The following is a 26956-nucleotide window of genomic DNA, read 5'->3' as shown; positions in this document are numbered from 1 at the left end:
CTACTTTGGAAGAGTACTTCTGTCCATGGCTTAAAGTGGTTCTTCTCTGGATATTATCCAGTTCTCCAAGCCTCACAGAAGAGGGGGGTCTGAGGGACGGTAATGGGAGGGTAGGAGGAAAATGGAATGGGAGAGAGGGGAGCTGAGAGAAGGACTTTTGGCTGCAGCCTTAGATATGCTGATATACCAGTTTAATTTTGCTTCAGGTTCTTATCAAGCTCAGAGAGTTAAAACCTTCACACAGAAGTGGGGTGGGAAAATGAGGAAGAGGAGTTGCAGAGCAACATATAAACAATGTATAAAAATCCCTTAGGTTAGAAAGATCCGTGTGCTTCTGAGCTGTATGTATTCACATACTGAGACCTATACATATGCAGACAGAGCTGGAATCCCTTTTCTATTAGCACACGTGTGCATAGTCAGTACAACATTTTTTAGAGGAGTGAGTGCCTGCCACCTTTTGAACAAAAGAGCAGGAAATTGAAGAATTTGCGTGTGAGCAGTGCACAGGGGTTGGATGGAGTGTCCTCCATCCAAAAAAGTTATCCAGGGACAACTCTTGGAATGAATGAATGAAGTTCTGAGAAATCACATGGCTGGCTGTCTTGATTTGCAGGTCCTCCTGTGGCTGTGGGAATGAACATAGACATCGCCAGCATCGATATGGTTTCTGAAGTGAATATGGTGAGTACTGAGATTTACACCTATGTCTCTGCAGACGTTCACATGGGTCAGGGAGGAGGAGGGAACCTGGAGTCCGGAGTTGGGTGTGTGTGAGTATGTGTATGAGGTGGGGACTAACGCAGGGAATTTTGCCTTGGAATTCCCTGTGTTTGAAGTTACAGAGAAGACATTTTCTGGTTCTTAACGATTTTTTTTCAACCTGGTTCACATACTTGAGACTTGGCATAGAGGGAGTAAAATGCATCACACATTCATGGGTGAAATGCAGCCACGTGCAGGAGGCCCCTCCAGAAACCATATTTCCTGAGACATACTGGGAAACACGATTCATCAAGTCACATTCTGGGTTTGGGGTCAGGCCAGGGTAGAGAGGAGCATTTTGATTTGACATTTAAGAGAATATAACCTACAAACAAAACTATAACATGGACTTTGGAATATGATGCCTACTGGTTGCTTTGGGAGATCACTGCTTTACAGTTAAGGACACTCTTCTCCTCAACCCTTCAGCCCCTTTGTTTGCTGCCTCCTTTAACACCTCCTGCCACCAAAATAAAATAAATATTGACTTCCTGGTTTCCAAAGGTAGGCTTAGAACCATGTGTCATCTCTGGTCACTTCAGCAATGTTATTCACCTCATGTTCTAAATGTGTAAAATTTATTGACAGCGGTACTCCTTAGTGGCTCCCTGCTTGGACTCCAGGTAGCAAATGATAAGAGAGAAAGCTTGTGTGCTCCCAACCAGGAAACACATGCAGGGAGTTTGCTTCATGCAGGAGCGCCCCCTGCTGCCCATATTAGAAAACTGCAGAAGTGCAAGTTCAATGACAAGTGCTCCAGATACCCCTCCTTACTTGGGACACTTCTTTGGGGACTTTATTACTTTGTATTTTTGAAATTTTTTCCTTGGGAATAGTCCTTTTAGATAGCCTACATTTTAATTCAAAATTCCTGGGTTACTTTCAATCCTGAGAGCCCATAGTACATTTTAGAATATTGTATTATGGCATGGTTCTGTCTAGAAATTTGTTGCATTATTAAATAGCCGGGTACGGTGTGTAAGCTTTTACTCAAAACTTTCAGCTAGCAGGGCTTGTAAGTTAGCCGTCAACATTACACAAATTTCCATATTCCCAGAATTCGAAGAAGCTAAATAATCAGTATAGTCCTTATACTCTGTCCCAAAATAAGTGATAATCTTGAGGTATCACAAGATTCTAAAACATATGACGACTTATGCTTATACTGTATGAATACTCAAGGTAATATTCAGCTATTTCAGTGATGCTTGAATGACGTGAATCTTATGGTATTCTAATTTTTGGAAAGTTCTTACCATAGAGGATAAAAACACGGACTAAAGACAGTATTGGATTTTTCAGAACTATAGATTTCCCTCACATTGTAAAAATCCCTTGTGCGGATAGAGAATGTTTCTTGGGAGATCATTTAATTCCTTGCATATGCAAATATTCACTCTTGTGGAATTTTCGAGGACTTTTATCAGTTCATATTTTGAATTTCAGCATAAAAATAAAAAAAAGCTCCAATATGAGTAAGTCATAAGTCCTAGGAACTTCATTCTAAATTCTTTTGTTACAAATCATGTGTGAGTCTCCATGTCCTACATGTGATTGAATCGTACTCTTCTTGTTTGTGTTTTGAGTTTTGCTTTATTTGTGCTCTCTCCTGTCCCAAGTTTTATTTTACCACCCCCTTCTTTAGAGCTTCAGAAAAATGGGATTTTGTTAAAAAAAAAGGTCAGGAAAAATTAGAATCCAAAGAGACAGTAATTAGATGACTTGAGGTTGTTGCAATAGGTTAGGTAAGAACTTAGATGTATTATATCCTAAAATTGTTTAGAATGGTAAAGCTGTTGTTTTCTTTTCCTTTAAATTTTGTTCATTTTTTTTTTTTGTGCACATACAAGATTTTTGAGAGGTGTCTAAGGTGGACCTAATGCCAAGACCTGCTAGTCAAAATATAGATCTAGCTAAGCCAGGTGCCATCACTTAAAGCTGTTTACTGTAGCTGAAAAATCATGGGATGTTGAAAGTGCAAAAATAATGTCAGGTTGTAAATGGGACAGCATTGCAGCATTAGTGATTAGAACCATGTGTTGAAAATTCCAAGCCAGGTTCCTTTCTTAGCCTAATGGTGATACTCATAGATTTGTCCAGCCACATTTTCACTTTGAAAAATGAACATTTATTTCAGCTAGCAATCTTAATGGCCTAAAATTAATCCATTAAAGAGAATTTTTCTTGTTTCAGAGCAACAGATGGGAAATTCCATCACTGTTGTCTTAATAAAGGAGAAAAATGTTTATGTTATGTTATCTCCTGTACACAGGTCTAAAAGTGTTAAAATTTTTTGATTAGATTCACTTCTGAAAGAATGTTTGCTTGATTAAATCAGGCATCCTCAAACTTTTTAAACAGGGAGCCAATTCACTGTCCCTCAGACTGTTGGAGGGCCAGACTATAGTTTAAAAAAAAATATGAACAAATTCCTATGCACATTGCACATAGCTTATTTTGAAGTAAAAAACAAACCGAGAACAAATATAATCATACTGCCTCATTTGGACCATGGGCTGCAGTTTGAGAACCCCTGGAAATACTTAAGTGAAACTTCTAAATTGATTAGCAGACACATCTTTGGCTCATTTTCCTTTGTGGACTACCACCTCTGGTAATTGTTACTTGCTTTTTTTATAGCACATCTTGCTTTGAAGAATGGTAGGCATCAGACCATTTAAATTGTCATTGACTCATTTGGGCTGAAGGAATAAATGTTCATGTCAATGTGATGCTCCTTGTAAATGACAGGGATAGAAAGACCCTGAACTGAATCAAAGTCTTAGATGCTAGTTCTACTTCGAATACTACTTCCACAGAAAGAACTTCACAGCCAGACCAGGCTCAGTATCTTCATTTGTTATATTGGGGATTTTACCTATCTCAGGTGATTACCAAAATTTGTAAAATGATAACATTCATTGCGCTCTACTTTATTTTGCTTTGGATATTCTATTTTTTCTGTTTTTTTTTTTTTTTAACAAATTGGAGGTTTGTGGCAACTCTTCATTGAGCAAGTCTATGGGTGGTATTTTTCCAATGGCAGGGGCTCACTTCATATCTCTGTGACACGTTTTAGTAATTCTTAGAACATTTTGTTGTTGTATCTGTTAGAGTGATTTGCAATAACATCAAAGCCATGAGCTTTGCTTATATGGATAGCAAACTTAATTGATAAATGTTGTTTGTGTTCTGACTCATCAACTGATTGGCTATTTTCTGGTTGTTCTACCTTTATTTTTGAGTCACAGCAATACTGAACTTAGGCCAAGTCATAAACCGACATTGGCCTCTAAGTGTTCAAGTGAAAGGAGAAGTCCTACGTCTCTCACTTTAAATCAGAAGCTCAAGCTGATTATACTTATTGTGGAAGGCATATCAAAAATGGAGATAGGTTGACAACTCAGCCTTTTGCACTAAATGGTGAGCTGAGTTGTGAATGCAAAGGAAAGTTCTTAAAAGCAATTAAAATTACTACTCCAGTGAACACAAGAAAGATAAGAAAGCAAAACATGAATATTGCTGATATGGAGAAAGTTTGAGAAGTGTAGATAGACCAAACCAGCCACAATATTTCCTTAAATAAAACCCAGATTGCCAGAACACGTCCCTAACTGTTGAATTCTGTGAAGATTGAGAGAGAAAAACTGGAAGCTAGCAGAGATTGGGTCATGAGTTTAAGGAAAGAAGCATCTCTGTAACACAAAAGTGCAAGGTGAAGCAGCAAGGGCTGCTACAGAAGCTACGGAAGCTACAGAAATTTATCCAGAAGACCTAGCTAAGATAATTGAGGAAGGTGGCTACCCTAGACAAATGTACAATTGTGGACAAAACAACCCTATTTTGGAAGATGATGCTACTGAGGACTTTCATAGCTAGAGAGGAAAAGTCAGTGTCTGGCTTCAAAGCTTCAAAGCACATGCTGACTGTGCAAGGGGCTAATACCACTGGTGACTTTAAGTTGAAGCCATGCTCATTTATCATTCCAAAAATTCAAAGACCTTAAGATCGTGTTAAATCTGCTTTGCCTATGCTCTATAAATGGAACATTAAAGCCTGGATAAAGCACATCCGTATAGCATAGTTTACTGACTCTATATAGCCCACTATTGAGATTCACTGCTCAGAAAACAAACACACACACAAACAAAAAAACAAACAAAGGTTTCTTTCAAAACATCACCACTCATTGACAATGCACGTGGCTACCTAAGAGTTCTTATGGATATTACAAAGAGATTAATATTTTCATGTTTGCTAACACAACATTCTGCACCCCATGGTTCATGAAGTAATTTCAACTTTCAATTCTTATTATGTGAGAAATACATTTTGTAAGGCTGCAACTATCGTAGATAGTAATTCCTCTGGTGGATCTGGGCAAAGCAAATCTAAACCTTCTGGAAAGGATTCACCACTCTAGATATCATTAAGAACATTCACAATTCCAGGAAGGAGGCCAAAATATCAACATTTGTAGGAGTTTGGAAGAAGCTGATTCTAACTTTCATGGATGACATCAGAGTCAAGAATTTAGGGGAGGAAGTCACTGCAGATGTAATATTAATAATGAAAGAACTAGAATTAGAAGTGGAGGCTGTGATGGGACTGGTTTGCTATAGTCCAATGATAAAATCTCTTAAGAAGTTGCTTCCTGTGGATAAGCAAAGAAGATAAACTCTTGAGGTGGAATCTACAACTGGTGAAGATGGGGTAAACATTGTAGAAATGACAACAGAAGATTCAGAATATTACATAAACTTGATACAGCAGTAGTTTGAGAGGATTGATGTCAATTTTGAAAGTTTTCCTGTTGATGAACTGCCATCCAACAGCATCATATGCAGCAGAGAAATCTTTCATGAAATGAAGAGCCAATTGATTTGGCAGATTTCACTGTTGTGTTATTTAAGAAATTGCCAAAGCTTCCCTAGCCTTTAGCAGCCACAAGCTGGTCAGTCAGCAGCCATCAGCATTGAGGCAATACCTGCCACCACCAAAAAGATTACATGTCAGTGATGGCTCAGATAATTGTTAACATTTTTTTTTTTAGCAACAAAGTATTTTAAAATCAAAGTATGTACATTTTTTTAAACAAAATACTTTTGCATACTTAATAGATACAGCATAATGTAACCATAACTTATATGCACTTGGAAAGCCCCCGAATTTGTGTGACTTGCTTTGTTGCAATATTTGCTTTATTGTGATGTTCTTGAAATAAACAGGTGTGTCTCTGAGGTGTATCTGCATATGAATGTGTGTACATGTTCTATAAACCTAATGAAAACTGAATATCAACCTGGCTAGCCCTCAAGGACCCAGTGTACACTTCACCTGCTAAGTGTGCTTGGGTTGGTGATTTAAATTGCTAGGACTCAGTTTTATAACGTTTGATATGATAAGGGATAAGTTTAGTTGGCTTCTAACTCAAAGTTTTAGATGTCTCTGATTTGGTTTGTTGTAGTAGCTCTGTTTGGTAAAAAGAATATCCAGGAAAATTTGGAAATGTAGAAAAGTATGAGGAAAGTGCATGCTTCCTGAATGACATACAGTTGTGAGTTGGTGATGGTGTCTGTGCCATGTACTCAGGTGACTGTCAGCCTTAAAGAAGATCTTAGGAAGAATGTGATCTTGATAATAATGCTCCCGAGCAGAAAGCTTGGCTTTGGAATGAAATTATTTTTAGATGTCTTGGTTAAATTGGCAGGAATCTTTTTGTTAAGATTCTTTGATGAAAAGTGCATTTTAAGATTTAAATTTGGCTCTGAGGATTATGGACTAAAATAGTTTTCTCTTCATTTAAAGCAGATTCTTCTCCATCATAAAACAACACATTTGCCAAGCAAAGAGTGAAGCAATATTTCACTTTTGAGGAAAGAATTCTAGTAAACACATACACAAATTACCTTTTTATGGAATGGCAAATGGAGAAAAGTGCTGCTTTAAAAAAAAAAAAAACAGATGTTTTCCTACATTTCCAGCTGCACAGTTTAAAATTCCATTCAACAAATATTTATTTAGCAGCTACTATGATCCAGGCATGTGTTGGGCTTTAAGGACATAGCAGGAATAAGACCAACGACGAGTTTCCTGACCTCATGAAACTTAGTATGTAGGTGTTCACTATTCTTAAATTTTGTGTCACCTTCTCACTGTACTTATGCCTACCTTATGCCTTTTTTTTTCTTTAAGACATTGTGGTCTCTGTCTCCTGTAAATTCCTTTGCCGACTGGTTGATTTCCTCATTCATTTGGTATTACCATTTGTCTTATAATTTATGTATTTATTCTGTCATCCTCCATCATGTTTATACACCTTGAGACAAGGTCATAGTCTCTCTCCCTGAATGATTTTGTACCATATACAAATGGTTGCATGGATATTTGTCTCCTAATAAATATTACACATGAAAAATTATTTTTCAGTAATTTATTGTTATTCACTTCACATTGTACTATATATATATGGAAAAATAGAGCTTAGAATCATAGTCCACAACTTTAAGACATTCCTCATTTAAACCAACAAGTGTAGGAAAAAAATCACAATAGGATCCAAAGTGCTTTGAAAGCGGAAATAAACAGGGCATGGTGGGAATATGGAATATTGAAATATTACATAGAGATTAGGTACGTGAAGGTGAGACTTGCAAGTGTGTAGACAAATGTTCCAAATAGAAAAAAGAGCATATAAGAGAATGCCACACAGGAAAAATCGATGTACTAGCGATTTTCAAGTAGCTTAAAAAGTCTGGAGTGGGAGTGAAGAGGGATACTTTTGGTGATGAAGACATAGGTGGTGATCAAATCATGAAGACCATTTTTATGTCTTGCTCTTATTTCTGTCCCCAGAGCTGTAGGGCCCCCAAAAGGATGTCAGTAGGAGAAATGTAGGAATAGACTCACACCTCTGGAAGATGGTTCTGAAGTGTGGGGGGTGGATTGAAGTGGAGCAAAACCAAAGGTTGGGAGATGAGATAAAAATCTGCAAAATCAAAGAATTGACAAATAAAGACAGAGAATGTAAAAAGAGAAGATGCAAAAGCAAAGTATTTATTGATACAAGGTGGAAGTAACAGGTGGTGACCCCTAAATTTCAGATAGGCCATTCCCTGATGCAGGGAAGAGAGGAAGGACAACAGGACCATGGGAGGTGGGGTAAGTGGGCAGTGAGTCCAGTTGGAAAATGTTGGTTTTTTCATATACATGGAATCTCCTAGTGGAGATAACCAGTAGGAAGAAGGCACTGTGTTTTATTAGGTTATGATAATAATGATGGAGAATGTTGAACACAGCACAAGGTGACAGAAAGGATAAAGAGGAAAAGGAGGAGGAGGAAACATCAGCTTATTAAAATTGGGTAGCAGAGCTTCTAATCAAAATTTGTTTAGAATTAAGGCTGCCTGTGTTCACTGGGTGTTCACACCCCCTTCTCCTTGCTCTGTGCCTCCTGAGTGACCTCCTTACATATAAACTACCCAGACTGGGTAGTTTATAACAACATGAGGGTTATTTGGCCTGAGATTCTGGTGGCTGAAAAGTTCAAGATTAAACATCTATGCCAAGTGACGGCCTCAGGCTGTTTCAACTTAAGGCAGAAAGTGGAAAGAGAGACAGCAGCACCTGCAAAGAGATGATTTGGCAAGTCAGGAAAAAGAGAAGGAGGTGCTAGTTTTTTAACAGCCAGCTGTGTATTCATGAAGGAGCTGACCCCAGGACCCAAACACCTCCCACCAGGCCCCGCCTTCTAACATCACCACATTGAGAATCAAATGTCAACATGAAGTTTGAAGGGGACAAACATCTGAATCACTACTGTTTATTGAGTCCTTTACTTGTGTAGATGTCATGTTAATGTGTATTGTGTCATCAGTCCTCCCAAGCAAACTGAGAGGACCACTATTCATCTATTTACTAATGGGGAAGCCTGAGGCCCAGAGAGGTTAGGTGACTCATTCAAGGTTACACAGCTAGCACTTCTATTAATCTTAGAACCAGCTGATTAGGCTGTACTTTTAAGTGTAGAAAAGCCACTTCTTAAAGTCATTTCCATCCCATGAATGCCATGTTTTTTTTGTTTGTTTGTTTGTTTTTATTCTTATGTTTTTGGGAACAGTGAGTAGATCAAATAAACGAATCCTTCATGAGTTGTTAACTATTTCTCCTGTCCACTCCACTTGGAAAAAAAAAAATCTTAATTTCATTAAAATGGATTTTTCAAGTAGATACTTTAGTCAGTGTGTATTAGATATAAGATGTGGTTCCTGTCCTTGAGAAACTTATGTTAATATTTTATATTACATCTATGAGCACAATTTAAACTAAGCAAGCAAGCAAGATTTATATAAACTTTTGAGGAATTGAAGATGTTGCTTGTGTCATAATTTCTTTCATGGGAATAGATGCCATTTGTTAACTTGTCTAATAATTTTCCATTGCTTTGACAAAATTTGTCAGTTAACCATTAAGGCCAATAATTTATGATAGATAATTTACAAGGCAATACTACCTGGTACATGTCAAGAAATGTAAGCTGTCTTAGAGGTTTTAGGCTTTAGGTAGGCACTGTGTGAAAAGACCACTCCCTGTGCCCCACCCTGTTTTTTCCTTTTATTATCAAGACCTCACTTTTAGTTGAACTTCTTTTCCTTTGAATATTTATTTTACTGATAAATTGCTCTTGCAAATAGTTCTCTTAAAAATGTTTGAGTTTTTTCTTTCCTGAATGTCTTTTTTTCTTCCCCAGTCTTTCCTACCTCCATTCACCCTACATAACCTAAATGCACAGCTCGTTATAAAGATTATATCTTTAGAAGAATCATTGCATCTATGTTTACACAATAGCCATGTTATAGTTCCAGTTTCTTAGTCGTTATCTCTTGGTTAATTCTTAGAGAAAATTCTTTAACTGTTGCTCTGTTTCTTCAACAATGTTCTTGCTCATCTGTGACATTAATTATCTGACTATGTGGCTTGTCCTTTGCAAGAGAAAGTGAGGGAAGTTAGTGCATCTTGTATTTTAGAAACGAAACATACCAGGTGTACTTTAGTTTCATGCCGTAGAGATGAAATATCTCATGTGTATTTTAGCTTTCTCCCCTAGAAATGATTAAACATCCATGGGGATTCCTACAAGAATCTAAGTCAGCGAACGTATTTTTCATAGGGAGGATGGCTTAATTTTGGTGGGAGGGGCACTGATTTGTTCTGTGATCATTTTATAGCAGGGTTTCTTAACTTTGGCACTATTGGCAGTTTTGGCCAGGTAATTCTCTTGTGAGGCCCTGTCTTGTACATTGTATGATGTTTAACTTAACAGCATCCCTTGCTACCTACTACATGTCAGGGGCACCCCTAAAGTGGTAAAAACTAAAAATACCAGATATGCCTGGAACCTGGGATATGGGTCGTTGCTTCAGGTTGAGAACCACTGATGTAAAGAATTATGTTAGGCTTTCATCGCCAAGTAAGTAGGGAAAAGGAAATTTTCTTATTGAGCAATATATTTTGTGCTTAATTGCCATTTTCATTTATGTTTCATTTATGACACATTGTGGGGAAAATAATTTAAAACACTAACAAATGTCAAAGGCAAATATTAATCACATCTCTCTCACATTAAAACTGTGTTTTAATTGTAATTTTTATTGTCTGTTTCCTTCTTCACATTTTACACACTGCGGTTAGTTATTTTGTAGGTAGAACATTATAGTTTACATTTTCACTTAATAGGTGAGTATTTTTAGAGTTTTATTTAAAAAAAAAATTACATAGCTGGGCTACCACCAATGCAAAGTGTTGTGTGTTTTTCCATGCCTACTCTCTGATCTTATAAACATATGCAGACATGTAAGCATGTTGACAATTTCTTTTTTATTCATTATCTATACGGGGTGGCCATAAATTTCATGTGCAGTTTTAAATTGCACACTTATTTATTTTATTTTATTTTATTTACTTTCTTGGGGGGGGCAGAGTCTCACTATGTCACCCTCGGTAGAGTGCCATGGTGTCAGCTCACAGCAATCTCAAACTCTTGAGCTCAAAAGATCCTCTTGCCTCAGCCGGCCAAGTAGCTGGGACTACAGGCACCTACCCCAACACCTGGCTGTTTTTTTGCAACTGGGGGGCTGGGGCTGGGTTTGAACCCGCCACCTCTGGCATATGGGGCCGACGCCCTACTCCTTTGAGCCACAGGTGCTGTCCACATCTGGCTATTTTTTACAAATGGGATCTTGCCCTTGGTCAGGCTTATCTCGAACTCCTTGAGCTCAGGCAATCCAACTTCATGCTAGGATTACAGGAGTGAGCCACTGCACCCAGCTGCATAGCTGTATTTTAAATTGCACACCAACATAGCCACTTTGTGGCTTTAGTCAAATAGTCATATAAAGTATAGTTTGTAAATTATTAGCCAAAATTTTAGCTATAAATTATTTAAAAATAAAGAAACCTATTATTTACTTTTGCTTAGGTACCATTAACAATAATGTATATATATATATATATATATAAAAGACACAAATGGTAAGAAGCAATAACACGAATTTAAACAGTATATACATGAAAATCTATTTTTGAGTTGTATATATTAGTTTCACTCATATTATGCAGCTACTATTTATTATTTTTCTATGCTGATACTACTAGTTTCTTCAAAATCTCTTTACATTTTTTGGATGACATAAAAATTCAGAAAAGGAGATTATTAAAAGAAGAAGAAGAAGAAATAAGATGACTATGAGTTTTCAGTGACACAGCACAAGATTTATATGTTCTTTCCAGTAATACATTTTATTTGAAATATTATACATTTTATTAAACATAGGGAGAAATGGGTTTATGATACCCAATTGTGATTTATAGGAAAAATGTGAAGGATGGCTCAAAATATTGGCTTTCTCTGGTGTTCTTTTTTGTCAACATTCTATTGTATATCCATTGCCAACTTTCATTTCCTCGCTCTATAATTTGGCACCTACTGCCTATTTAACTGCCAAGAAATCTTAACTTAGAAATAATTGTTTGGGCAATTGAAGACGAAATGTATTCTCTCTTAACATAATAGGAACCATTAAATTAATGAAGTTTTTAGAGGTGAATTTATGTGTGTTTTAGAAAAGCAATACAAGTGTAAATGATGGAGGAAGAGGAGAGATTTTGAGGTGCCCAGATGTGCTTACTAGATCCCCAGGGCCCAGCACATGCCTGACGATTAGTAGATGCTCTAAGAATGTGGAATGAATTTGTTGAAGGATGGTCATATATTAGGCTACCAGGATATATTTATCAAATGCTGAATTAACTTTCACTGTAATAATTATAGTCTCTACAGTAGAAAGATATAAGACAGCTCTTCCACAGGGGTTAAGGTTTTTCCTAGAAGCTGGAAGGATTAATCTTAATCGTCCCAGAGAAGAAATGAAAGGTTGATGGTGAGAATGTGTCAGTTGGCAAGGCAGGAGAGTGGTGTATCCCTCAGGTAGAGAACTTGAAATAAAAAGTTAAGAATAACATTTTTTGCAATGATTCTAAAACTTTACTGTGCAGTGATCATCTGAGTCAAGTGTTAATATTCATATTTTCTGAGCTTAAGTCTAGAATCTGATTCGGTAGGTCTAGGGTGGGATTCAGGATTCTGCGTGTTTAAAAGCTTTCTAGGTGACTCTGACTCAGGTACTTTCTGAGAATATTACTGTTTTAGGAACACTAGACTTACAGTGAAGTCCAAAGCCATTTTATCACCAATAAAGGAATTGGACAACTGAACAGCCTCTAGTTGCAATATGGGCTTACCCAACAAAAAAGATCCAAGTGGACTGAGTGGGTGGGATTCATGGAAGTTTTGATGGAAGAGGGAGGGCTTGAACTAGGCAAAAAGAATCAGTACAATGTGAATAGACAGAAAATAAGAGCAGTCCCGTGGAAGAGTGTAGTGGGGCGTGGACAATGTGTAGAAGGCATTACGTATTTGCAATAATAATGCTTCAAAGATGAAAATTTTAAGATATGTGATAATCTCACTTTGTGCTCATAAAAATCTTATAATCTAGTTCACAGTATTACCTTTTACACATCTATAGGCTAAGAGCTAAAAAGTTTATATGATTGCTAAGATTGCACAGTTAATACGTGGACAGAAATGGTAGGATGCATATACAGGGTGAAATTTGATTGTCTAGTACCTTGATATCTGTGCAGAGGAGAAATTGAGAGAACTTGGGTAGATGCTATGATGTGGTGAGAGTGTTTTAAGCATCTTTACAAGGAATGAAGTAGAAGGCAGGGGACACTTACTAATGGTAAGCATGTGAAGGATGGAAAACATTTTCTTGATCCAGTTTTTATTTTTAAAAAGTGTCATTTAGAACATCCAAACTAATTTTTAGCACAAATGTTGAAAATACTCATAATTCTAAATTTAGAAAGGTTCCATAAAGCTGGGGAAATATGGGAGGGAGGAATGAAGACGTAGCAAAGTTTGGTATTGTGAATGAGTAAATGCTAGCTGCCGTTAGTTATTTAGTTTAAGATGCCTGAAAAATGTTGGGAAATAATGACATTTCAGTATTAGGAAAAAATGATTTGGCTAACCAAATAGGTAGTCTCTAAAAGTCAATTTTCACTCTGCTTTTTATTTTTAAATTTAGATAAAAATTTTGTTCTATTATTTAATTCAGTAGTTCAGATAGTTAGAAACTCCATGGTTGAGAATTGTAACTTTTGAGAAAAAGACAAAAGGTTAGAAATTGGAGAAGGAAATAATTTGCATAAACTAATGCAACATTGTCAACAGCATACAATTGCACAGACATGCCTGCGTGTGTGTGCACACACACGTATAACTGAGTTTGAAATGGTTCTTTCTTTTCTGTTTATATATGAAATAATTACCTTCATGTTGAATTATACTGGTACACTTAAGTCAGAAACATTAGTAGAATGGGATATAATGTGAAATAAAGTGCTGTATGTATCAGCTTGAAAAGACTACGTTCCTTGGATAGGACATTGGTGCAGACTAGGCAAATCAGAATGATGCTGGTATTCTATGCTATTATGTATGAATTTACTGAATATATATTTTTTCATGCAAAGTAAAATGTTTATGCTAAAGGATGATTTTGTATTAGAGTATTGATGTACTACACTTGAATGATTTTAAGTTTCTGATTTGATGTATTAAGAGAAGCTTTGTCTTTTGACAATTGTGTCTTTGTTCTGTATATTTTCATAAAATTGATTTGTATCTTTCATAAAAGATACAGATACAATAGTCCCATAAATAGGATACTTACTAACTCACAATTTAAAGGCTATTTGATTCTTAGTCTTTGATTCTTGGTCTGCAGTTTTATTATCCCTCCAAAAGATAATTATTGTATTTTATCTTCAAAGACATACATTAGGATATTTTATATTTTAAACTGGATTTCAGTGAGACATGATTTTGATGATCATGCTCATGTCTATTTTGGCTATTTGGCCAAAAGATTATTGATATTTTAGAGAAGAGGTCAACCAAATCTGGCCAGGTGCCTGTTTGATAAATAAACCTTTGTTGGAACTCACTCACATCCATTTGGTTGTATACTGTCTGTGTTTGCTCTTTACATTGTCAAGACAAAGTTGAATAGTTAAAAGAGAGATCACAGTGCTCACAAAGACCAAAATATATGCTATATGATCATTGTAGAAAACAATTTTCTAGTTCTTTTTCTGGAGCAGTAAGTATAGCCTAGAATACAAAATGCCCTGTACATAAACCAGAGATAAAAAATGTAGCTTATTAAGTTGAATGTTATTATTTGGTTTTCTTGCTTATATATCTGCTATGACTTTACATGAATGAGAAATTGTTTAAATTAAATAAGGATTGTGTTGAAAATATGTGATTTCATAGCAAAATAAATTTTGTTAATGAATATTATAGTGTAAGAAAGTGTAAGAAGCTAAACAACGTTAGTATTAAAATTGGAAGAATTATAGAAAATAAAATGAAGCTCTTGCCTCATAATAATTCGTCTGAAATTTGTAATAAAAAGCAGACTGCATTTCAGTCTGTTCTGCAAATACATTTTAACCAATTTCAAAGGCATTTTGTATTATTAAAGACATTCAAGGATTGCAGATAGAGTGTGGTTTTATTTATCTCATAGGCTGAATTAGTTCATTGGTAACTTTTCTGTTTTTCTTATATCTAAGAAAATTTAACTAACTGTTAAATCTCAATATTTAGATCTCATTTTATGCACAACTTGTTATCTTGCTTAGCTCTTTGGTTTAACCAGAAGTTCTGTGTTCAGTAAGAAGCAGAACACAGAAATGAATGCTGTCAGTTTAAAATGTCAAGTTCTATCTGCTAGTCAATAAATAAGAATCATTTTTTGAACTTCAGAAATGAATGTTGTCAGCTTAAAGATGTCAAGTTGCATCTGGTAGGCAACGAATAAGAATCATTCTTTGAAGAGTCTTGCATATTCTATGGTCACTGTTTTGCTGAACAGTCAATAAAGTGATTGTAGCTTATGTTCCAGTTTGCTTTGTAGTAAACTATGAAGTTGTATGGCCTAACAATGTATGGATACTTTTGGAAGCTTAATATTATAATCGAGAATTAAAATGAATAAAATCTTTTTTACTTTTGTTCCTTAGAAGCTTTGTTCTATTGAAGAAATAAATAATCCCATAGCCTATTAAACTACATTTCATAAGATGAGGACTATGTCTTTTTTCTTCACTATTTCAAGCATAGGCAGGTATAGCTGATAAAGAGTCTTGCAGTATGGTGGATACAAAGGGAAAAATTAAATTTATATTAAAATGCTCTTTAATTTCTTTTATTAGTGCTTCTTTCTTTTAAGAAGTTATAGTGCAACAAAGTCATAGTTTTGTTCATGCATTTATGTCATTGCTTCCATTTAACCTGGAGTATTTACTCAGACTTTTAAGTTGATGTTTGACATTTTTTCTAGAAGCCTTTATATCAGATTATTACAGTAGTGCTATGATTATGTAAGGATCTACATATGAATACAAGTGAGAGTCGAATATGAAGGACTCTTCAAAGAATGATTCCTTTTTGTTGGCCAGCGGATGCAAGTTGACATCTGTAGGCAGTAGTTTGTAGACTGAATTTATGGCTAAGAGTGAAATTTAATCAAAAAGCAAAACTAAGCAGGAGTACCAGATTATATATAAAATGAGGTTTAATTGTTGTTCAGATGTAAGCAAAGCAGGAAAGTCAGCAATAAACTAACTTATCCTATCAGATGGAATCAAGTTTTAACTGCAATTCTTGGATATCTTTTAATATTAAAGGTCTTTGAAATTGTTTGAAGTTTATTTGAAGATGATACAGTGCAACCAGAAGGCAATATGATCTGGATTTTATTGTTTGATTAGAACTAAATACATTTGGTTGTTACTTCTCCAACTGGTAGAAATGAAGTTTTCTAGGCTAAAATTGACAAAGCCAGGTTTACTTGTGAAAATTTATAAGGTGAAACGTTTTCCTTCTTTTGATGTTTTTATAGGCACTAATAGCATTACATAGTAAATAAACATCTGTGTTATGGAATCTTGGCTGTGCCACTTACCAGCTATGTAATGTGGTCCAAATTATTATTATATCATCCATTTTATCATCTATAGAATTTGAATAATAGTATCAACTTCAGAAGATTATTCCCAATATTAAATTATTTACTATATGGAGATGGCTTATTAAAGTTCTCTGCATGTAATCTCCATAAAGAACATCGATTAATATTATTACACACACACAAATTTAATTTTGTGTGATGCCACAAAACTTTTGACACATTCAGGACGCCATTTAGAATGGAAACCAAATCAAGGTTAATGGTATTTTGAAAAGCACACGGAAAAATAATAGTCAAAAAAGTTGGTGTTAAAGAAGAATGCTAGGTGACTAGATTAGGATTCAGGAGACCTAAATTCTAAATCTAATGCCTACTCATTATGGTGTGACCTTGAGTAACTCTTTTCTAAAGATTTTCCCCTTCTGGGAGATAGTTCTGTTTCTGTGGGGAGAAAAAGAGGATTGGATTAATATGTCTTTCCAATTATTAAATCCTGAAAATCTTCGACATGAGAAAGAAATAAAGCACGAGGTTTTTATTTCTAAAATTTGCAACCAAAGTTGGAAAAAACTAGAAAAAAGGAGGAGGGGCATTGCTTTTAGGCTAGAAAAAGAGCTGACAAATAGGGGTTGTGTTGTTTTTCAGAAAGCATGAAATATTTTGCAATTGTTTTCCAAAATTAAGTACTTTGGTCATTCTGTAGAGCTTTAGGGGTATAATCCTTTCAAGGAGTTGTGCCTACAGGAGTCTGCAGTAGCGGTGATAGATGTTCATATATCGGAGAAGAATTTTATTGAAAAACTAAATGTGAAACAGGACACTGATTCTCTTCTTAGCTCCTTCCAGAGATAGTTCTTTTTCTGTTTCAAATGTGTCTAATCTTAAATGTGTGATATCACCTGGGGGGCTATTAAATGTACATCAAGCTATCAAGAGCTTTGTATTCAAAAGACAAAGATCCAAGATTCGTGTGAAGAAAATGACATCCTTCTTATTGGAAATAGCATGAAATTTTACCTGGGGAAATGCAGATGTCCTAATACATGGCTCTATAGCTTCCATTTGACTTCTGTAATAGAGGAAAAATAAAAGAACTGATTATGCAGCTGAGTAATGCCAGAAAGGCAAGTCATTCTGAACTGATTCATTTGGAAGTAGTTGTCAAGCTCATTCTTGGAGTGGGAAAAATGGTAAAATAAAATACAGATGTTCAGAAGACATGGCCCTTTCTTCAGAAGGCATGGCCCTTTCTATTTTCAGAATTTTATTTACCTGCTTTGTTGAGGCGGATATTTATGACTTTGACTTTATAAAATTTGTTCTGATCTCAACCATCATAATCTGGTTTAGATAGGATTTTTTGCAGTTCATTAAGATCCATGACTTTTTGAACTTTATTATATTTTTCTAATGCTATTTTCTGATTGAGTGTAAATACTTTAAATGATGATAATACCTATGTTAATGCTTTTAACACATTTGAGGATTTTAAAAGTGCATTGAAATAATCTACCTCATTTGATATACCTCTCCTGGGTTCTTTCCTCCCTCCCTCCTTTCTTTTCTCTTTCCTCCTTTTTTCCCTTCCTTCCCACTTCTTACCTCACACCTTCCCTCCTTGTCTTCCTTTCTTTCTCAAAAATAAAATTCAGACATAATACATCCCAAATACTTAAAGTTACATGGTTAGTAAACAGTGAGATTTCAACTAAATTCTGATTTTACAGCCTTAAACCCACTGCTCTACTTAAGGCAAGTTATTGGAAGTATAATCAAGGTAGAGAATGTTATTAAGAAAGAGTGATGAAGATTTGGTAATTATGGATAAGGTACATGGAGGAACCAAATACTTCCTTTAAAGAGCCTATGAACATAAATAATAAATCTTAGAGGGGTAGCTTGAATTTGCTAAGCATCTTTTCATTTTAATACCTTGGGTAAACTCAAGAAACCAGTAAAACCAGTGGTCCTCCAGCTTTTCTGTTCACAGAAGATTTGTCTATGTCTGAACACTTGGCACATTTTACAAACATTATAAATTATAGATGTTCTTATAGCCAAGATGAAGACCTCCTGCAGCTAGTCCTAAAAATCAGTCAGTATGATTTTTATACCTGTCTTTTGAGGCAGTGTATTGCGGCAGCTATTGATTGTTTGGCAAGGTTTATTAATCATTGAGGTCTAATGTGGCAAATTTTGATGAGTAGTTTAGCTCCTTTTTTGTTACTTTCATGAAAGCAAATATTCTTTCTCTGTAGTCATAGAGCCCATACCAAAATGGTGTAGTTTCTTCTCTGGAATTAGCCAGAGTACCAGCTGGCTTAGGACATATGTACTTTTATGAAACCGTTTCATGCTATTCCATTCTCTGAACCCAGGTGGCCAGAATTTATATCTCAAGTGTTTGTGAATGTAAGTAAATTAATCTCTAAGCCTAAATTTCTTCAACCATAAATTGAAATAAGTCTTCCTCCTGAAGTTGATGGAAGATTAAATATAATAGTATCTATAGTTTCTAGGGTTATATCCTGTGTACAATAAGAATTCATTAAAATATGCTTTGATATATATGAATGTTACTTCATTGTGCCAAAAGGGGGACCATTCCCAAAGAAATTATGGAAAAAAGTTAAGAAATAGTGGGCTATCAGTCACTGAATATTAAAAAATTGAACAGACTAAAATAAGGAATGAAATCCTTTTATTTTGTAACTGCATTAGTTTCAATGAACTAATTTCAATTAGAACATAAAAGCATACACATAAATATTAGTAAGGTAAAAAGGCATCTTCTAGTTCACCAAGTCTGAGAACCTTTACTTTATGATGAAATAACTGAATATCAGTTAGGTAAAACTTTTGTGACACATGATAAGCCGTCTGAAAACTAGCAGTTTATTGTTAATTGACAATTATACAACTCTTTATCTCATTTCTATTTAGAAGGCATAGTTATTCTTTTTAAGATTGCTAAGAACTTGATCCTCTTACCTTTAATGTCCTTCTTTATATTTCACTTGACATAAAATTATCTTAAAAGAAAGTACTTCAGGCCCCCTTTGTGTTCTATTTTAATGCAAAATCTTTTATAGTTATCAACATTGGCTAAGGAGGGAAAACCAACACTGGAAAAGAGAACAATATAAAGAAAAAATGATCAATGTGTTAGAATGATTTCTTAGCTCTTGATGGAGCTGCCCCAATTGGTTCTTACTCCTCACTGCTTGTAGAAATTTCTTTTTCACCTTTACATTGGACATATTCATATGTGTTGGAGTGCTCTATTCATGTTTAGACAACCTAGGGTTCAATATCCCTCTAAAAGGAGTGTTTTGAAATTTTTAGTGAAACTGGGAAATTTTAATTATGATATCCTCTAGTAGGGCTTCCATTCCTTTGGGACATTTTTTTTCCCCTTCAAGGATTTCTATAATACATATGTTTTAACACTTGGTGAAGTCCATAATTCTCTGAGTGACTGTTCTGCTTTCTCTCTGTCCTTTTCTACTTCTTTAACTACCTGGGTTAGCTCAAGAGCTTTATCCTCTACCTCTGATATTCTTTCTTCTCTAATCTATTATTGATCTTTTTCTATTGCATCTTTAAGTTCCTCGACTGACTCCTTCAATTCCTTAAACTCTGTCCTGGCCTTTCTATATTCTTCATATCTTTCATCCATTTTTGGTTCTGTTCTGTTTTTGATTCACTTTATTGTCTTTGCCATCCATATTTTAAAATTACTTTTTTGTCATTTCAGTTAAATCTTTGTAGGTGAATCCTCTTTGGTGGCTACCTCATGATCCTTTGGATGGGTTGCTCTATACAGAGTTTTTATGTGGCCAGAATTTTTCTGCTAGTTCCTCTTCATGTGGGTTTTCTTCTTATTTACTTTCTTCCCCTACCTTTTTCTCTTGCTGCTGCCTTTACTTTAAATCACCTATCTCTGAGCTTAGATGTTGAAATGGCCTGTTGGTATAAGGCCAAAGGAAGAAAAAGGTAAACAGAAGGGAGACAAGAATGAAAAGATATAGAAAAAAAGAAAGGGATGAAAGTAAAGAGTTTATGAAAAAGATAGAAGAAGGAAAGAAAGAGGGAGAGATCAGAGAATTGGCGGCGTTTGGCAGGGTTCTTTGACCCATACTCACAAATGCAGGACATTGGGGGACTAGATTGGGTAGGTCCGTAGAGGTCAGGATCTCCTTACTAGCTTGGGCAAAAGCAAGACCCCACCTCTGCCAAATACAGAAAATAATTAGCAATATGTTGCAGTGGGGACCTAACCATACTGCCTTTTCAATAGTGAAAGCTAGCAGGACATCCTACACTATTAGCTCATGGTCTCCATGAGCCAGGTCAATGCTGTCACCTCGCCCAGCCAGACCAATGCCATGATCCACAGCTCTCAGAGAAAAGAAAAAAAATAATAAGAAAAGTACTTTTAAAAATTAAAAATCAATTATATAAACTGAAGGAAAAAAAGAGATATCTTAGTTTTTGTATGAGAAATGTATGTGGATAAGATGAGAAAAGTAGAAAAGTCTCTACCAAAGAGAGAAAAAAGGAGAGAAATAGAAAAGAAATAAAGAATAAAAAGGGCTGAAAAAATATCTGAAATGGAGGAGCCCCTGCTATTGAAGAAAGTAAAAATTAAAAATTAAAAATACATCCAATTCAAACCAAACTAAAGAAAAACAATTGCAACAACAAAAAAGAAAGAAAAAAATAAGGAAAAAGAGAGATATATAAAACATATATATGAGTATATATTTATATATATATATGTATGCACATACACATACATATATACATACATATAAATTTCCAACATATTGCCTCAACATCAGGTAGCGCTGTGGTGTTAGGAGACAGAGAACACATACACTGTTTTTGCTGTGTAACACTGGGGGCCTGAAGCCACTCTCTGGTTGCAGAGGAATCCCAAACCCATCCTCCTGACCTTCTTGCCTCTAATCAGGGCCTGATCAGTTAACCAGCACTTAGTTCCCATGGGATTACTATCCCAAAGATCTCACCAGATCTCTAAGGTGACACAGCTTGACCTTTCAAACAGTGCCCCCTGATTACAAAGGAGTTTTCCCTGGGATGGAAGGCACTCAGTTCACCCCAAGGATAGCTGCCAGAACTCACCAGACCCACCAGTGCCAGCAGTGCAGTATGACTCCTTGGACTCTTTCTTCTGCGGCTTTCCCACAATGGTGACCTGCCCATAGCTAAGCCAACAGGAGCTTCTTCCTGCCCATCACTCAGTCTAGGCTGCCTGATGCTACTTTGAGTTCACTTGCTTATCCTAGCCACCCTAAGGTAGTCCAGAAAAACAGTCCAGTCCAAAAATAAAAATTTCAGGATAGATCTTTCCTATATCCATCCTCCACAGATGGGTCGCTGGCCGACCTCTGCCCACCCCTGGCACCTGTCCTTTGTGCTGGTCCTCTTCAGCTCCAGACTCCTTCACTGACTCTTAGAGTCTCCTATTGCTTTACTGTGCTCCCAGAGTAATGTTTCTTGGTAGCTTCCCCTAGCCAGAGGTCAGTGAAATCCTCTGCTCCCTGTCTCACCGAGAGAAGCTGGCAAGGAGTTATCTCTAGTCTGCCATCTTGCTCGTTTTGAGGCTTTGTTGATTTTTCCCTTCATCAACAGACTGTGACCACGTTTAGTGGTAAAATGATTCTCAGAAGGGTAAGTGCTTAGGGAAGAGCTCCATAAAGGCTTGTGTATAAATTCATAGGTGTGCTTGTAGAAGATAGTTCCTGTTCAGAGAAGGGATAATGCCTTAGCACAGGCCAAATGTAATTACTGTACTTCCAAACAAATGCAGTTTTCAATGGCAAGATAATTGAGGGGAACATAATGAACACATGAACTTGTGAGCCTGTATGTGTGAGTGGATCAATTTCTATTCACTTGCCAATGTATTATCCGCTTAGCTGTGGCTCATGGTCTCCAGAAGGAAACCTCTGACCTGCCTGTTCATCTCTTTCTGGTATGTGCTAAAGGGCATAGCTGTTTTCAAAAGAGTGACATTGCAATTTAATCTTTTTTTATAGCCTCTGAAATGGCCGCTGAACATGTTCATTACCACTTCATATAAACTCTGCCCTGAAGCTACTTACTGTAGCTTTGTTAACCTTATAAAACTCAAAAGGTAGCTGGTGTCATGTTGCTGCTGCTACTGTTTTCTACAGTAGTTTGCCTTAAGAGTTAATAAATTCCACTTAGAACTACAATTTAACATTGGAGCTTAACTCAGTAGCTTGTGTTATAGGTATGACACAAAAGTTCTGATTTTAATTTATAGATTTCAGTTGGCAGTGTCTTTTTTTCACATTTGAAAATAAAGAGCATGCTTAAAGGTGACTTCTCAACATACTTGGTTACTTCATCAATTTCTCTTTTCTGTTACCCTACATGAATCAAAACATCTCTCTGATATTTAGAGCAGTTTTTAGAAATGTTTGACTTATACAGGAGGTAGTATTTCCTAATGCTGTACTCTCAATAATCAAGAGTAATTGTATAGTTCAGTAGCATCGCTTACAAAAGATTGTTTTATGATGCCATCACACATAGTAATATATATATTTCTCTTTCTTACAGTCAAATATAATTGTTTCTATAAATTATCACAAAAGGCAAGGACAGTCAGAGGATTTTAATTTACCATTAGAAACATTAGAAGTCAGTCCAGACCACCTGTTTTTCAGTTACGTTATGTCAGCTGGGAATGCTAATGTCATTAACTACAGAGGTTTGTACAAAGTCCCCACTTTATGTGTTTGTAGATCATGCGTCTGTCTTCTTTAGAGAAGTTTCTCTTCAAGTCCCTTGCCCACCCTGAGATGGGATCACATGTTCTTTCCTTGCTAGTACGTTTGAGTTCTCTGTGCATTCTGGTTATTAGACCTTTATCAGAGGTATAATCTGCAAATATTTTCTCCCATTCTGAGGGCTGTCTGCTTGCTTTACTTACTATGTTCTTGGCTGTGCAGAAGCTTTTTAGTTTGATCAGGTCCCAAAAGTGTATTTTTGATACTGCTTCAATTGCCTGCGGAGTCCTCCTCATAAAATATTCACCCAGGCCAATTCCTTCAAGAGTTTTCCCTGCACTTTCTTCTAGTATTTTTATAGTTTCATGTCTTAAGTTTAAATCTTTTATCCAGTGAGAGTATATCTTAGTTAATGGTGAAAGGTGTGGGTCCAGTTTCAATCTTCTACAGGTTGCCAGCCAGTTCACCCAGCACCATATGTTAAATAGGAAATCTTTTCCCCACTGAATGTTTTTAATTGGCTTGTCAAAGATCAAATAACGGTAAGTAGCTGGATTCATCTCTTGGTTCTCTATTCTGTTCCAGACATCTACTTCTCTGTTTTTGTGCCAATACCATGCTGTTTTGATCACTATCGATTTATAGTACAGTCTCAGGTCTGGTGGTGTGATTCCTCCTGCTGTGTTTTTATTGCTGAGTAATGTTTTAGCTATTCGAAGTTTTTTCCTGATTCCATATAAAATGAAATATTATTTTTTCAAGATCTTTAAAATATGACAATGGAGCTTTAATAGATATTGCATTAAAATTATATATTGCTTTGGGTAATATGGACATTTTAACAAGGTTGATTCTTCCCAGCCATGAGCATGGTATGTTTTTCCATTTGTTAACATCTTTAGCTATGTATTTTCTTAATTTCATAGTTCTCTTTGTAGAGATCTTTCACATCCTTTGTTAGGTATACTCCCAAATATTTCATCTTCTTTGGCACTACTGTGAAAGGAATAGACTCCTTGACTGTTTTTTTCAGCTTGGTTATTGTTGGTATATATAAAGGCTACAGATTTATGGGTGTTGATTTTGTAGCCTGAGACATTGCTGTATTCCTTGATCACTTCTAAAAGTTATATAGTAAAATCCCTAGTGTTTTCCAGATATACGATCATATCATCTGCAAAGAGTGAAAGTTTGATCTCTTCTGACCCTATGCGGATATCCTTGATCACCTTTTCTTCCCTAATTGCAATGGCTAAAACTTCCATTACAATGTTAAAGGGCAATGGAAACAATGGGCAACCTTGCCTGGTTCCTGATCTAAGTGGAAATGGTTTCAATTTAACTCCATTCAATACGATATTGGCTGTGGGTTTGTTGTAGATGGCCTCTATTAGTTTAAGAAATGTCCGTTCTATACCAATTTTCTTTTTTTTTTTTTTTTTTTGTAGAGACAGAGTCTCACTTTACTGCCCTCGGTAGAGTGCTGTGGCGTCACGCGGCTCACAGCAACCTCCAGCTCTTGGGCTTCAGCGATTCTCTTGCCTCAGCCTCCCGAGCAGCTGGGACTACAGGCGCCTGCCATAACACCCAGCTATTTTTTTTTGTTGTTGTTGTTGCAGTTTGGCCAGGGCTGGGTTTGAATCCACCACCCTCGGTATATGGGGCCAGCGCCCTACTCACTGAGCCACAGGCGCCGCCCACCAATTTTCTTAAGTGTTCTGATCATGAAGGGATTCTGGATATTATCAAAAGCTTTTTCTGCATCAATTGAAAGAATCATATGGTCCTTATTTTTTAGTTTGTTTATGTGCTGAATTACATTTATAGATTTACATATCTTGGGACCCTGGGATAAATCCCACTTGGTCATGGTGTTTAATTTTTTTGATGTGTTGTTGGATTCTGTTTGTTAGAATTTTATTGAGTATTTTAGCATTAATATTCATTAGTGATATGGCTATAATTTTATTTTCTTGTTGGGTCTTTCCTGGTTTGGGGATCAAGGTGATGTTTGCTTCATAGAATGTGTTGGTAATATTCCTTCTTTTTCTATATTTTGGAAGAGGTTTAATAATATAGGTACTAGTTCTTCTTTAAAGGTTTGGTAGAATTCTGATGTAAAGCCATCTGATCCTGGGCTTTTCTTTTTAGGGAGATTTTGTATAGTTGATGCTATTTCAGAACTTGATATAGGCCTATTCAACATTTCCACTTCGTTCTGGCTAAGTCTTGGTAGGTGGCGTACTTCCAGGTATTGATCGATTTCTTTCAGATTTTCATATTTCTGAGAGTAGAGTTTCTTGTAGTATTCGTTAAGGATTTTTTTAATTTTTGAAGGGTCTGTTGTTATTTCATTATCATTTCTGATTGATGAAATTAGAGATTTCACTCTTTTTTTCCTGGTTAGGTTGGCCAAAGGTTTATCTATTTTATTGATCTGTTCAAAAAACCAACTTTTGGATTTATTGATCTGTTGTATAATTCTTTTGTTTTCAATTTCATTTAATTCTGCTCTGGTTTTGGTTATTTCTTTTCTTCTGCTGGGTTTGGGGTTGGAGCGTTCTTCCTTCTCCAGTTGCTTGAGATGTCCCATTAATTATTAACTTCCTCTCTTTTCGTTTTCTTGAGGAAGGCTTGCAGTGCTATGAATTTCCCTCTTAGGACTGCCTTTGCAGTATTCCAGAGCTTCTGGTAATTCATGTCTTGATTGTTGTTTTGTTCCAAAAATTTGGTGATATTCTTTTTTTTTTTTTTTTTTGTAGAGACAGAGTCTCACTGTACCGCCCTTGGGTAGAGTGCCGTGGCGTCACACGGCTCACAGCAACCTCTAACTCTTGGGCTTACGCTATTCTCTTGCCTCAGCCTCCCGAGCAGCTGGGACTACAGGCGCCCACCACAACGCCCAGCTATTTTTTTGTTGCAGTTTGGCCGGGGCTGGGTTTGAACCCGCCACCCTCGGCATATGGGGCCGGCGCCCTACTCACTGAGCCACAGGCGCCGCCGGTGATATCATTCTTAATCTCGTCTATCTCGTCTATAACCCATCTATCCTTCAGCATAAGGTTATTTAGCTTCCATTTTTTTATGGTATGCAGGTTCCTGTTGTTATTGAGTTCAACTTTTATTCCATGATGGTCTGAGAAGATGGAAGGAATAATTTCTATTTTTAAAAATTTGCTGAGGTTATATTTGTGGCCTTGGATGTGGTTGATTTTGGAGTGTGTTCCGTGGGCTGATGAGAGGAATGTGTATTCAGTTTTGTTGGGGTGAAATGTTCTGTAGATGTCTGTTAAGTCTAGATGTTGAATAGTTCAGTTTAAATCTCAAATTTCTTTGGTTAGCTTCTTTTTGGAGGATCTATCCAGCACTGCTAAAGGGGTGTTAAAATCTCCAACCTCTATGGAACTGGAGGAAATCAAGTTACTCATGTCTGTTAGAGTTTCTCTTATAAATTGAGGTGAATTCTGGTTGGGTGAATACATATTAATAATTGAAAACTCATCATATTGAGTATTACCTTTAACAAATATGAAGTGTCCATCCTTATCCTCCCTTATTTTGGTTGGTTTAAAGCCCATTGCATCTGCGAATAGGATTGCAATGCCTGCTTTTTTCTGCTTTCCATTTGCCTGGAGTATAGATGACCAACCCTTCACCTTGGGTCTATATTTGTCTTTTAACGTAAGGTGAGATTCTTGTATGCAGCAGATATCAGGCTTGAGGTTTTGTATCCAGTCAGCCAACCTGTGCCTCTTTAGAGGACAATTGAAACCATTCACATTAATTGAGAATATTGAT

At 36.2% G+C, this 26956-nt stretch overlaps 1 protein-coding gene across 4 annotated transcripts in view; it reads left to right on the top strand.

Moving 5' to 3' along the window:
* Window positions 1-26956, top strand: part of GABRB2 (gamma-aminobutyric acid type A receptor subunit beta2) — a 284112-nt gene that overhangs the window by 2065 nt on the left and 255091 nt on the right. For all 4 annotated transcript variants that reach the window (XM_053567112.1, XM_053567110.1, XM_053567113.1 and 1 more), the window contains exon 4: window positions 617-684. In XM_053567112.1, the coding sequence (XP_053423087.1) occupies window positions 617-684 (68 nt within the window). The remainder of the gene's footprint in view (window positions 1-616; window positions 685-26956) is intronic.

The sequence above is a fragment of the Nycticebus coucang genome, chromosome 17 (genome assembly GCF_027406575.1).
Source record: "Nycticebus coucang isolate mNycCou1 chromosome 17, mNycCou1.pri, whole genome shotgun sequence".
Lineage (NCBI taxonomy): Eukaryota > Metazoa > Chordata > Mammalia > Primates > Lorisidae > Nycticebus > Nycticebus coucang.
Note: the sequence above shows the minus strand (reverse complement) of the source record. Positions and strands in the feature narration are given on the sequence as shown.